Raw genomic sequence first — 15387 nt, 5'->3', positions numbered from 1 at the left:
AGGAATTCCACCTCCCTGACATTGAGGACCTGTATATAGAAGCTTGAGTTGATTACTTGGGTAAGTAAAAGTTATTTACTTACCCAAGGAAGCCTGTGCTCGTCTTTCCTCCTGACCCGCCCCGTTCCGACGCGGTAACCAGTACCGTTGCGCGGAGGGCGGGCCAGGGAGAGCCAGTCACTTCCTGCCGGGACACTACACGAGCGGTTAGCGCTCTAGTGCACCTATCTGGAGGGCCTATTTAGGCGGAGCCCTGACTCAGGTGAGCTGCGGACGTGAGACGGTGGCAGAGTCTCTACGCCGCTCAGCCTTCAAAGCTACCGCAATTGTGCCCGTGTTTGTTTTTGTTTTGTGGTGGGTGTAAAACGTGATTTGCCAGTCTTTTTATAACTCGTTTTTTAATGAACATCTGTTGACTCACTAACGGTGTTTTTTAACTGAGCACTGACAGCATTTCACTTGCACCACACACATATCTGACACTGGGGAGATTCAAAACCCCATAGCCCTTTTCTTGATTACAAGGAGGAGGGGAAAGTTATTTACTTACCCAAGGAAGCCTGTGCTCGTCTTTCCTCCTGACCCGCCCCGTTCCGACGCGGTAACCAGTACCGTTGCGCGGAGGGCGGGCCAGGGAGAGCCAGTCACTTCCTGCCGGGACACTACACGAGCGGTTAGCGCTCTAGTGCACCTATCTGGAGGGCCTATTTAGCCATCGCCCCTTGTGAGCGCGCAGCGTTCGCGCGCAGTGTCGCCGAAGCCACGCCGAAGACCAGCCAAAGAGCTGCCCGTCTGCGCCCGTCCGCGACAGGACGAGGCAGACAGAGGCTATAAGGCGACTCCACGATGCCCCCCGACAGTGAAGGTATTAACCTTGTTTCCTACTCACCCCGCACCCTCCGACAGTTACAGCCAAGGGTGAAGTGTGATACTCGGTTACTATATAAACAGCTGGAAGGTAGCTTTTCTTGCCTCCAATGCCGTTTTCAGTCAGATTCGACAGTAAATAGCTTTGGCGAGAAAGATAACATATCCACTACTCCCCTGGAACTAAAGTGTCTCCTTCTAAATGTGCGTTCCATGCCTAAGCACCAACTACAGATCTGGGACCTCATTCACGCAGAACAACCTGATCTCTGTTTCTTTACTGAGACGTGGATGAAACCCCACACTACACCTGCTGTTGTGTTGGGTGTTCCCTCAGGATACAGAATCATGCATGCTGATAGGCCTATTAAAACAGGAGGTGGCTTAGCGATTATATGTAAAGACATGTTTAAGACAACTATTTTAGACAAAATATGTAGTCCATTGTTGGAAATTATGATTTTTAAAATCACATTAGGTAACATTTCTTGGAGAGGAGCCCTTCTGTATCGTCCACCCACTCCCAATCCAGACTTCGCCCTGCTCCTTCTGGAAACACTTGCTCCCCATATAAAAGCCAAGGAGGATTTTATCCTCCTCGGGGATTTTAACATACATATGGACGTCCCAGATTTGCCGGAAGCCACTCATCTGACCACTGACCTATCCCACTTGGGGCTCAATTTAAGCAACAACGGTGCCACACATATAGGTGGGCACACCCTCGACCTTATATTTTCAAACTGTTCCAAAATACGTTGTTTTCCTGCTAAAAACATCCTTTGGTCAGATCACTTTTTGATTGAATTTCATCTGGCTGGACCAATCAATCGACCTCAGAAAGCCTTGCCCCCGCCTATTCTTCGTCGAGAATGGCACAAAATCTCAGCAACCAACTTGCACAAATATTGGGTGCAACCGGCTATCACAGAGACAGATTCTGCTGAGTCTGCATTAGAGAAATTTAATCAATCTCTAAAATCTGCTATTGACACCATTGCCCCCCTTAAACTACACAAACAATTTCTCCATACCAAACAGGAGAAATGGTATACAGCTGATCTTAGGAAAGAAAAGCAAAAATGCAGACGTTTAGAAAAATTCTGGAGAACTTCAAAAAATGAAGAGGCCAGGGAAGCCTTTCACGTGGCTCAGTCAGCTTACTACAAAAATATAAAACTAGCCAGGAAAGTCCACCTCTCCGCGCAACTGGAGGAGGCAGGGAACTGCCCGCGCGAACTATTTAAAATTTTAAAAAATTTTTATTAAACCCACAGCCACTGAAAGTACCGATGATGCTTCTCAACCACTCTGTGACGAAATCTCTGAGTTTTTTGAGGAAAAAATAAATTTGATTTATAACAAAATTTTAACCTCTAAGGGTGGGGTTACTACACCCTCTCTTGAAGCTAAAATCGGCACTCAGGTCACACATTCCCTGTCTGTCATTCCCCCCGTCACAGATCTAAATCTGGCAACACTTATTGGCCATATGAAAACTGGTTCCCCCAGCGACCTCCTTCCTGCCAAAATGGTGGCCCCTTTGATTTCCATCTTAGGCCCCTCGATCCAGGCAGTCATTAACACCTCCCTGGCTAAAGGCCAAGTCCCCATGGAATGGAAGACTGCGGTAGTAAACCCTATCCGGAAGAAGGCGACCCTACCCTGGACGGACTTATCTAACCTCCGACCTATCTCTCTCCTGCCCTACATCGGCAAGTTAACAGAGAAGCACGTGAACACCCACCTTTCCAACTATATCGAGACAGCGGGTGGCCTAGACCCCTCACAATCTGGGTTTAGGCCCAACCATAGCACCGAATCCGCCCTACTGGCCGTCACCAATAACATCAGGATGACGCTGGATAGTGGAGGGTCAATGATTCTGGTGCTATTGGACTTATCCGCTGCCTTCGATACGGTGTCTCACGATTTGCTTCTCTGTCGGCTGAGAGAGATAGGACTGGGAGGTACAGCCCTGTCCTGGATGGCGAGCTTTCTTTCGGGTCGCTCTCAGGAAGTCCGATTGGGCTCCCATAAATCCATCGCTAGGGAGCTCACCAGGGGTGTGCCACAGGGCTCATGCCTAAGCCCCACATTGTTTAATGTGTACGTGGCCCCCCTGGCTGACTTGGTGAGATCCTTTGGGTTTATACCGGTGTCTTACGCCGACGACACCCAACTTCTGTTCCCTTTTAAGACCTTCTCTCCTGCTTTACAAAGAACTTTCGCAGAAGGCATGAGGGCAGTCTCCAGATGGATGGCAAATAACTGCTTGCAGTGCAACGTGACCAAAACAGAGGTTGTACTCTATGGGGAAGCAGTAACACTATGGTCCAATGAGTGGTGGCCGCTTGAACTAGGACCTGCCCCTATTCCCAAACAAACCATAAGAAATCTGGGAGTGCTGTTTGATCAGTCTCTGACCTTTAAAGAACACGTCAACCAGGTTGCTGGCACCTGTTTCGGGGTCATTTCTTTGCTGAGAAGGGTGTTTCCTTTTCTCCCAGATCACCACAGAAAGATCTTGGTCCAGGCTCTGATCGTTAGTAGACTGGACTACTGTAATGGCCTTCTTTTGTCAGCTAATGAAGGCCAATTTAACAAACTTCAGGTGGTCCAGAATACGGCCGCGAGGTTAGTCATGAATGCTCCATCTAGGACCCCCTCCCGGCCACTACTGACAGAACTTCACTGGCTGCCAGTGCGACTGCGGACCAAATTCAAAATCCTGTGTACAATTCACAAGTGCCTGATGGGGAAAGGACCGAAATTTCTCACCTCAGCCTTCCTCCCTTATGTTCCTGGACGTTCACTACGATCAAGCAACCTCCAGCTCCTTAAGGTTCCAAAAATTAAAAAAACTCGGCAAGGAGGCAGGGCCTTAGCGTACACAGGGCCAGTTCTTTGGAACACCCTGCCCCTCGCATTAAAACTTAGTACTGATCACCTGTCTTTCCGAAAAACCCTGAAAACGTACCTTTTTTTCCAGCATCTAATTCACTCCCCTCCCACCACTCACTATAAATGTCTATGGGCAGAGTAGCTGGTCTCCTTTGTATGGCAAAGCGCGGAGATACCCCTTCGGGGGTCTATTCAGGCGCTATAGAAGCATATAAATAAATAAATAAATAAAATAAATTGTGCCTTTCTTTTGGCACTATATTAACAATAATGGGGCGACCCGGTGTCCCTCAGAACCTGGGTATTAATATTCAACAAAAACAATTGATTCTGTCGGGATGAGTTCAATTGCTTAGGGTACTGTTTATAAACATAGAGAGCAAATACTTTTTCACACAACATAGAGCAATGATTCAAGAAAATGGAAGATTAAATCAAAAGAGGAAAAACACACACAAAGTAAGAATCAATAATGTATTATGAATCTGTATCAAATACTAAAAGGCTGTCACAATTAGACATTCAATTGTTTCAGGGAACAACAAGTGACTGTGGTGAAATAGAGTGACATATAGTTATTACGTAATATAAACAGTGCACTATATACAAGACAAGTACACGTGGAATAAAAACGCGGGAGGGGAAATTTTTTTAAGAAGAGTTTTGTCCTGTTTCTTTTGCACATAATGAATTACATCGGTATTATGAGGGCTGTGCGGTCATATATGGCATGTCGACGTTTCGACCCTGAGATTAGCGCAAATATGAGGTGCGTCAGAACGGGTCTTCTTCAGGACTATGGAGGGATGAGTGGGCAGCCAATTAGGCAGAAGTCTCAGTAGATTAAATCAAATTGTAGTAATTCAATTGTAGCGATCAATGATTCTTGGCAATGCTTCAGGATTGACACATAAGGTCTCCACCAGCCGGTTGGATATTTTGTTAATGTGGAACCCTTATTTTGGAGGACGTATGAATTTGTATGGGTATGTGTCTGCTTGGTTGAACGAATGTGTGTGTGTGATGTAGGATGCACTTGGACTAATTTGGTGTTATCTTCACTATGTTTTTATATAAATTGTAAAATTATACTCATTAAATACATTTGATATTTTAGGTACTCAATGTTCTTTTGTACCATACTTTGGAAGGACAGTCTTTTCATGTTAGTGGTACGGCATCAAGTGACTATTAGCACACTGTGACTTTGTACACAGGCAGAGAATTGTTGTTATGACTGTAGTTTTGATTTCCCCTGTTTCCTCTGTCTTTTATTTGCTTCAGGGGCCCCCTTCTATGAGAGTGGTTATATTTGTTGTATTGTCATTTAAAATAATTGATTATAGGTAGAGGATGACCACTGATTTAAGAGTGTGATAAATCTTTTTTTAAATTGTATTTTGTCACAGTGGATTGCAAAATCTAAGTCCTAAAGGGAATAGCAGGTATGTAGTGCCATTTAACTTTCTTAGCAGAAAACTGGCCCACTGTCTCCTAATATCTGGTGACCTGTCTGTTTGCCAAAGTATTTTGAGCCTTTTGTTCTGGTCTGCATCTCTCTGTTCCTTGGTAAACACACTTGCCAAATTGCACTGTTGCTCCGATTAAGGTTGGCCTGACTAATTCTGATATGAGCATTAGTTCCTGCTGCTGCACGCACTAAAATTATGAGTTGTGCAGCAAGTGCCTCATTCCCTTCCCAATTTTGCCTCTGTAAATTTCAGCAGATCAAACCGGGCCATATTTACAGGGGGAAAATGACTGGTAACTGAAGGGAGATGCAGATTTTGGTGAGCAATAAAATTTGCATGTTATACCCCATTTGTCAGGTAATAATTGTTGCTATTTATCGCACCCGCAAAATTTAGATCACTTTGGAGTCGAAATGTATTGAGTGCCTTAAATATTGCATCCTCCTTCGAGTCTTCCTTAATTAGAGCATTACTGAGTCTATGTTGCATCACTCGTTTCACTATTTTGTTTTGCACTTGTAGCAACTTTAGGGATGGCTGCTCGTAGGGAATTCTACAAACAAAGAAATAGGACTGCACCTCAGGCTATAATACTGGTAGCCATCTTGGAAGGGGCAAATAATGCAAACAATTCGGTCCTTTTATCATTAGGAATTTAAAAGTTTGTCTTAAGTTTGGTTACAGTCCGCAGCTGCTTAATTGGAAATTTCTGTTAGGCGAAATAACCTACACAAAGGACTTGATATAATACGTCCTTCTCATGCACGGCCTTTCGCCATTAATTTGTGAGAAAGGGCCACTATTGTCAGCTACGTCCAGGATATCTAGCTCAGAACCCTTTCAGGCCCATAACTATGTCAGGACAAAACCTAAAACAGGAAGGAACGAACTCATTCACTATAACTTACCCACCCTCTATCTCTAAAAATGCTTCCAAAGCCTTTAAACACAACCTGCTCAGATCTAACCCAGAAACACTTATACTTGACCCCTCTTTTAACTTAAAAAATGGCGCGTTTATTAATGATTTTATCTTCTTTTCGCTGAAAACAGCCAAATGGAGAAGCGCAATAAATAACCCACTGAAAATCCAGGTACCTAAAAACATTTCCTATGGAACAAAGTTCATCACTACCCCTCCTAGAAAATGTAAGGCCACTTTAAATATAAAGTGTTATAAAAATGGAATGTTTCTCATTCAAGCGGCCAATAAAGATCTGGAATGCTTTGATGAAATGTTTTCAACACTAAAAAACTTCGTCCTCAGCAGCCCCTCTATGAAAAGAACCCAGCCTAACAGTAATCCCCAAGCTAACACAGTGCCACCGGGGAATATACTGACTATAGTTGAAACTGACAGAGAAACAGAATCTAATCGATCTTCCCAAATTAGTGAGATTGACTGCAGCAACACTAGTGATGTAACTCATACTCTACATCAGGAAATCTTGCACTTACAGTTTAATGCTATTAGCAGCACCATCGCACTAAGCAGCAAAAACACCTATTCGGAACATCAATTATTACATCAGGATGGTAACCTTAGTAATAAGGTCGCTGAATCACAACAGATGGTCCTTGATTTGGCGTCTAAAGTCATCTCACCCATTACAATACAACGCCCTCATCATGACTCTAATAGAGAAATAGACCAGGACATAAACACGCAACTAACAACTGTTCCTCTGACTCCCGGCCCTATCACCCATCCTACCCTTAACAAAGTGATTGTCCCACTAGCAAGTACAGGCAGCAAGGGGGGGAATTACTCCAACGGATCATGATCAAGTAAACCTATATGGAGATTTGGGAAACTTCAAAGGGAGACAAGAAACTAGCCCTAAGCATCTTGTAACATGCTCAGACCGTAATGGGTTAACCAAAGAGTTTCACGCTCAACAACCCTCTAGAACACCCGATAGTCCAGTCTCGATTAGGTCCAGTACCCCGCAAATCAATAGTGATATCATAGACCTCAGTTCACAATCATGCAAAACATACAAAGCCATGCTCACCGCCATCAAAGACATGAAAAACTTGCTTTGCTTATCTGAAAAATGGCTGGGAAAAATGGAGGCTCTTCAATCTTACTACCCTGAAAAGCACGTTAAATACTGCTACACCCCCATGGCTCATGCAAATAGAATTTACCGTCCCAGAGAGCAACTTAATTATTTGTCTGACAACGAGATCTTATCTATTATGGCCACATATGAACCATCACCTACCTCTCAAACTAAGATAGAAGAAAACTATAATATTCAAACGATCTCAACGGACACCTGTAGAGTCTCACAGACAAACACAAGAAGTATCAATACTAACAATCTTAAGAAAGTTTCATTAACGTCTTTAGAACCTCTGCCATCCGAGAGCACTGAGCAGAAACATATTCGCTGTGCTCTACTCAACTGTCGCTCAGCGAATAAACATGCGGCGGACATAGCCGACCTCATACTCAGCCATGAAATTGACGTAATCATTCTAAGAAAAACATGGCTCTCTGACTCTTCTTCGCCCTGCATAGACCTCCTAGTCCCCCCGAACTACCAGATTATGAGACAGGACAGAAATATCAGAAAAGGTGGAGGCATCGCTTGCGTACATAGATCTAACATTACCATCACAAAAATACAGGCTGATCCTCTAGAGTCCTGTGAATATCTAGGCATGTCTTTAAGATCAGCAGAAAATCAATACTGCAAACTCCACGCACTATACCACCCACCAGGTACTAAGACCAAATTCATCGAACAGTTGATTGATATCATTACTACTAACGCCAATAAACAAACAAACGATATTTTCTTAGGAGACTTTAACATTCATTGGGATGATCATGAGGACAATCAAATAACCCTGTTGAAAAATTTCCTGGATGACCAATCGTTAATCCAGGGATGCCATCTCCCTACCCACAACAAAGGGTCCATATTGGATTGGATAGTAGCTAAAGAAAAAGCCATTGAGAACATTGTAATCAACCCGTGTGATTGGTCGGACCACCACATAATTACCTTTGAAACTCCCATCAGTAAATATAAATCGTCCACACAAGCTACTAAACCCAAAAAGTGGACCAGGGACACTAGAGGAATTGATATGGAATACTTAGCCGCACGTTGCGAAACGGATCTGCAGCCACCCATGAGCATGGTTGACGTCAACGACCTCATGCTGCACTATAACAAAACGATGTCCTGCATTATGGAGGTCATAGCCCCACTAAAACTGAAAAGGCTCTCGGAGAAAGACAAAAATCCTTGGTTCAATGGTGCCCTTAATGGAGAAAGAAGGTCACTGAGACTAGCGGAACGGAAATGGCGACAACACCCTTCTTCACCACATCTATCCTTACTGAGACAATCCAGGAAAGCGTATAACAAAAGCATCATTAAATCTAAAAAAAGTATTCTTTAGGAAAGAATTGGATAGCGCAATAAATAGACCTAGGAAACTCTTCGATATTCTCAAAGAACAATCAAACAAGGCGGCCAAAATGGCTCCAGTCATCTCCAAAACTAACCTAAATAGCGAAGACTTCTCGGTCTTCTTTTCAGACAAAGCTAACTCATTGGAGAAGGAACTCAAAAAAGCAGCAGAGGAAATTGAAATGGAAACGAGCCTGGGAGATGTGGTACCAGAGCTACAGGAAACAGCCAAACCTAAAAACAATGCCAGGTGGTCAGTCTTTAGACAGGTCAGTGAACTAGACATTTCAAAGATCATGGCCTCCTCGAAACCAAATAATCACTATAATGATCCCCTATCGGCGAAATGCTGGTCCTCCATAAATCACCTGCTAATCCCAACTTGGACTAAGATCATCAATGCCTCTCTATCACAAGGTCAAATACCTGCCTGCCTAAAAACAGGCCAAGTAACCCCTCTCCTAAAAAAACCGACTGAAATGAAATGAAATGAAAAATTGCACTTATATAGCGCGTAACTACCCGGGGGCCTCGCAGCGCTTTAACTGATTACTGATGGCGGGCTAAGGGTAGATTACCACGCTACTGCGTACAAGTGGGTCTTTAAAGCCTTTCGGAAAGACATAAGGTCCTTACTCTCTCGAAGGGACAGGGGGAGGGAGTTCCACAATTTAGTTGACGAATGGGAGAAGGAGCGACCACCCCACCGGGCCTTGGAGACTTTGGTGATGGTAGCTAGATGTAAGGAACCCCTTAGATCCGAACAATTACAGACCAGTAACCAACATCCCCATGTTGGCCAAAATTCTGGAAAAATGTGTACAACAACAACTGAGCTTACACATATCAGACTTCAACCTGCTAAACGACTGGCAATCCGGCTTCCGCCCAAACCACAGCACAGAAACTGCGATGCTACACATAGTTGTTGACGCCTTACTGGCTCTTGCCCAGAATGAAACATGTCTCTTAATACTGCTGGACCTGTCGTCTGCCTTCGACACGGTTAATCATGCCTATATGTGGAGTGGTGTGGCTCACTTGTTAGAGGCAGCAGACCCGGGAGCAGAAGTCGGCCCGGGACCAGGGTTCAATTCCCGACGCGGCAGGGTCGTGGACCAGGGTCAGCGGACTCGACAATTCTCGCCTCGGTGCCTACTCTAACCTGGGGTCCCACTCGGCAACTCTGGGCATTAGCTTGCCTAATCTCCACAACGGCCCCATCAACGCCGGGGATGCCTGGCTCCACCTTGGGGATTCCCAGTAGGGACCATCCCACAGGGAAAGCCAGGACGGGTTCCCCAGCGGTATACAGCGCCGGGACGCCCCTTTGCTGGGGCAGCTGTGCGCTTTACAAGTATACGACATTTAACATTTAACATTTAACATACACGATCGTCTGAAAAACAGGATGGATTTTGAAGATACGGTACTAACCTGGTTTAGCTCCTTTCTGGAAAATAGATCACAAAAAGTCATTATCAACCAAACCCTTTCAAGCCCAACCAACAATAGTATAGGAGTTCCGCAAGGCTCAACGCTATCTCCGGCTCTTTTCAATCTTTATGTAGAACCTCTCACAGAAATTCTACAAAAAGACAACATTGCTTTCCATATGTATGCTGATGACACTCAGCTGTACATCAAGATCGCTTCAGCGGATGACATAAAGTCAATGAATCTAGCCTTAGAGAGAACCCTACTATGGTTATCCAAGAACCACCTAAAGCTAAACCCTCAGAAAACTGAATTCCTACTGATTACTCCACAGAAAAGTAAAATAATGATTGCAGACTGGGCCAACCTCATCACTGCTCTAAATTGTACTCCGAAGATTGTGGAGTCAACCAAATCTCTAGGTATCATTCTGGACAAAAATCTTAACATGTCAGCGCATATTAACACAATGGCAAAAAACGCTAGGTTCCACTTAAGCTACTTACGAATGCTAAAACCTGTTCTAAATAAAGCTGACCTTAAAACAGCAGTTCAGGCACTGGTCATCTCGAGGATTGAATATGGTTGCACTACTTTAGCAGGGCTCCCTAAAATCTCAATAGCCCCATTGAATGCATGCCTTAATGCAGCCACAAGATTGATAGCGGGATCAAAAAAATTCGACCATATCTCTCCGCATCTGAAAGCTCTCAACTGGCTTCCATTCGAAGCACGAATCCAGTTCAAACTAGCATGCATCACTCATAAAGCAGTGCACAACAAATCCCCAGTCTATTTTGCCCAGAAACTCACTCTGTCAGGAGGGTCTCGCGCATCCAGGAGCAAAGAGGACATTCTACTGAAACCGGCACGTTTCCATAAGAAAAAAACCTATGACCGAGCATTCTCAGGGGCAGCACCGAGAATTTGGAACGCCCTCCCCCCGGACATAAGAAGAATTCCATACATCTCAACATTCAAAAAGGAAGTAAAACTATTTTACATGAAGAAATTTCTTCCCTAATGCCCTACTGCCGAACTTTGTAAATGTCATGCTCCCGTGCCGTTCGAAGGCTATCTCAAGCCCTCCTTGCAATCATGAGACCTGTTCAATCATGATGTGTTTTATGACGCCAAGTACAGGAACTGTATAATCTTTTTATTGTCGTATTATGTGTTTTTTTGCTAAAATAAGCTATCTGTTTGAATACTATATATTGGACTATGCCGTTTGCAATTCTAATTGTTTCAAACCAGTAATGACTCGGAATATGTATGATTTGGATTTTTATAAGGAACTGTAAAGCGCTCTGATACCCTGTTCAGGGTCATGTTCGCGCTATAGAAAACACAAAATAAATAAATAAATAAATGCAAATAGTGGGTTTTTTGTTAGTCTATTTTATTACGATAATCTTACAATATAGTAGTGTCCTTAATTCCGATCTTCTGTGTATATGATTAGTGTCAGGCCAAAATAAATAGTCCAGTTGCAGTTAGTAACTATTGAATTGTGTGATGTATTATATCAAAGGTCAGAGTGAGAAATGCCAGGTATATCATTCAATCAGGGAATTGTGAAGCGCAGCTACTCACCGACGAGGGTCTCAAGGCCCTGGAGGCGGGAGGGGGGAATCCGTTGGGTGCTGGGGTTATCCAAAGAGTCTTGTTATATGAAATCCTTTACATATGTTTGTGGCCAGCTGCTATATGTTTCTGTTTCTACATTACTGAGATGGTTTCTGCAAAGTGGGTCCGTCATATTGTTTGTATGGTGTGGATTGCATTGGGAGTTGGCCTTCATTTTGGGTTGTGATGGGTATTGGCTGGGAGTGCGCCTGAACAATTGCATGAGTAGCAAAACGCACTGACTAGATATTGTGTATAGCAGGTCTCTTGATTGACTTGGATTTGCCAGTTGAAATATTTAAAAAAGCTTGCGGCAAATTGTGTGTGGAAATTAAACTGTAGAGAACAGTTAAAATCAGTCCTTCAACTGTCTGAGGTATTTGGATTTACTCTTCTACTTCAGTGCTTGGGCCTGTTCGAAGATGAGGGAAATCGTGACTTAAGATCCCACAATGAGGGTACTTGTAAATTAGGTTACCATTGTAGGGCAGCTTGACAAGTGTGCTTTCAGCTTTAAAAGTCTTGTGCATGAAGCATAGGAGCAGCAGAATTGGAAAAATTGGAACATTTTAGGCAGATGGTTACATACCCAGGCCCGATTTCACGCCTTCGTGGATAGGATTTAATACTTGGGATAAAGAAATCTTTGCAGAAATGCCTCTTGATTTGAGGTGGTCTGTTGTTCAGAGAATAGAACATTGCTATTGCACCACCACCTCAAGCCAGATTCTATTATCCAATGCAATACACTTCCAAGGCTAGGATAAAGCTCACCTGTGTAAAGGAAGCTAAAATCAAGTACTTTAAGGAACTCTACCACAAAAGAAAGATTCATCTATTCATAACCTGTCACGCAATTGCCTTGTACAGAGATTAAGTACTTATGGGAACTGTCTTGGTACTAGCATTTGTGTGTCTAAGCAAGAAAGATCCCTGAGAATTGTTCCTAATGCTTTGACCTACCTTCAGGAATCAGGAGCCCATGTTCTATCAGAAATGCCTAGAGTATCTCTACCTTTTACACTAAGTAGCTCACTTGGAATCTATCAGTAGTAACTTTGAGAATGAGGGGCAAATCACAAGAGGGCCAGATGCTACATATCTACTAACTCCAACAACAAGCAAGTCCCAAATTCCAACCGCAACAGATCAGCATTTATCAAAGGTTTCCACCATAAGACAACATCAAGTTTAGCTTCATAGAATGCAGCAGCAAGCCGTTCGAAAATGTAGAACTGTAAACAAGTTTATAGCTTGTAATATGCGAAGCATGTGTTAATACTGAGTTTATTAATACTGAGTTTATTAAACGTTGTAATTTTTTGGGAATATGGGGTTAAAATCATATTTACAAGAAGCCATCAGCACAGTAGATGCCTGAGGGATGTCCTCATTACAGGTCTTCTGTTGAAATTTTGAGGGCAGGAAAATAAGGATATTACAAGATTTTAGGTAATAACATACAGCAAGAGTGTTTTCTGTGCCGATTGTAACGTTTTCCCCTAGAGTTTCACTTCCAGATTTTGGCTCCTTTCATGGGACTAAATCTCTGTGTGACAAGACAAAACTTATAATTCTGATAGGAGTTAACGGCCCTATGGGAATTATACACTTTGGATTTTCACACAGATTATACATTTTAACAGGATTTACAACGCCCTTTGGAATTTACAGGTCATTCATAATCAGTCTGGATGCATGAAAGCACTCTGTCATGGACCTGGTGGCATTTTAATATACTGTAGGTGATGACAAAATGAACATGCTGTTTTCTTTTTCTACAAACAGGTGTTTAATGTGCAAGTATGAAAGAGTTGTTTCATCTTCCCTTTTACAGATATTGTACTTTAAAAGCAAGTGGTTGGGCCTTATAAAATATTCGGCCCCTCTACTTAGAAGACTTGTCACATCCGACGGGGGCCTGCCGGTGCTGACCCTGTTTACCAAGGTACGACCTGGAATTGTTTTTGAAGCTTATGAAGTTCTCTTTATGTCACTGAATATTAAGGTATCTGTTCCACAGTGAAGACTATAGTTGTCTATGGTCACCTCACTCTGGAGTGTATGTTGTAGTGTAACACCCACTCATTGGTCCACAGTACACTGTAAATTGTGCAATGAGGTCATTTGTATGACAAAACGGAACCAATTGGTCATGTGATATGAGCACCATAGTATTTACAAAAGGGGCATGCTTTATAGTAACTGTTCTTTATCATACAGGATGCTGGTAGGTTAGCGTGCAGCACAGGAGTGTTTAGCATCCGTCAATAGCCCAGGTTTCATTTGCTGGAACGGAGTCTTTCCTCCGAGGATGGCTACCTGTTCTACCTCCCCACTCAGAGGTTGACCAAGTACCCCTTTTAATTAACTCCAGTTCACTAATTCTCTTACCCTCAAAGTATCCATACTGCTAAGCATTCCCACCAGAAATATGTCATTATAAATAAGATAAATGGCAAGCACATTAACTACACAGTTTGTTGCCATTGCCTTGTACACAAGACCTTAAACATCTGAGTCATTGGAAGATCAAACAATATCATGGGTATCCTATGACTATTACTTGAACTCCAAGGGTCTAGGGACATACTTGCCTCACTACTGTGTCTCGGTTATGAATTACCTTTCTTCTTGGCAGCCGTGCCAAGGCTTGCGTGATTGTGCAACTATTCAGCAGACTATTTGGATTAGATGGCAAAGTGTTAAAGGTTCTACTCAGCACAGCAAAAATTCCCTTTACTTTTAATGTTTGAAAAATCCTGTCAGTAAAATTGGAGTGGGGGGTGGGGGTGTTCGTTTGCATAGATGTGTTGCATTATGCTGTTCCGTGACTTCTTCACTGTTCTGTATATTGCTTGCGGCACATGCCTCCCCGAAATCGATATATTCTAGAAGGTATGACTGTGTTTTTGTTCATTTTCTAGGATCCATGCCCACTCTGTGAAGAGGCAAAAGAGGAGCTTGGACCATATAAACACAGGGTACGATGCAATTATTATTATTATGTCTATTGTAAGTACCATAAACAGAGACACGCTTTGCATAATCACGTGCCTGTAACTTGTTAGTATCTAAGGTCCACCAAGACATTGGGAGATAAATGCTGAACACCTTTTCACATCTAGCATCATCCCTGAATTGTCTTAAATGTTCTTAACCCACCCCTCAGCGTGGGCGTCCTCTCCAGCAGGGACTGAAGGGGTTTCCGCACCAATGAAAGAAAGCTTGGAAATCTGAGATGCACAGACCAATTCAGCGAAGGCGCGTATAAGCAACTAGAGACTGTTGGTAATAAGAGCTGTGTTGGATACCATAGTGAGGAGGACTTTCTTTTCTGGGAATGACAACCACTTCAGGACTCTTTCCCCCACCTCAATATTCAGTGGAAAACCTCATGGTACTTTCCATTTTTTCTGTTTTTCTGTGAACAAATGGGTGTCCAAGGGGTATAATACTGGAAACAGAAATCTTTGTTCAAGCAATACAAATTATGAAGATTAAGATTTTCATCTAAATCAACAAAGGGATCTCTTTGTTGTGTGATGCTCATTGAGAGCCATTAGCGTGAATACTGGATTTGAAATCCAGCTGTCCGCTCCTATGATCTAACGACAGTGTTAAAATTAGAGTTCTTTTTCTACTGC

At 43.1% G+C, this 15387-nt stretch overlaps 1 protein-coding gene across 1 annotated transcript in view; it reads left to right on the top strand.

The window, feature by feature from the left end:
• Positions 1–15387, top strand: part of C2_1H5orf63 (chromosome 2_1 C5orf63 homolog) — a 48072-nt gene that overhangs the window by 10889 nt on the left and 21796 nt on the right. The window contains exons 2-3 of the mRNA XM_078675600.1: positions 13578–13688; positions 14668–14724. Of these exons, the coding sequence (XP_078531726.1) occupies positions 13578–13688; positions 14668–14724 (168 nt within the window). The remainder of the gene's footprint in view (positions 1–13577; positions 13689–14667; positions 14725–15387) is intronic.

The sequence above is a fragment of the Lissotriton helveticus genome, chromosome 2_1 (genome assembly GCF_964261635.1).
Source record: "Lissotriton helveticus chromosome 2_1, aLisHel1.1, whole genome shotgun sequence".
Taxonomy (NCBI): domain Eukaryota; kingdom Metazoa; phylum Chordata; class Amphibia; order Caudata; family Salamandridae; genus Lissotriton; species Lissotriton helveticus.
The sequence above is the reverse complement of the archived record's forward strand: the minus strand, read 5'-3'. Positions and strand labels throughout refer to the sequence as shown.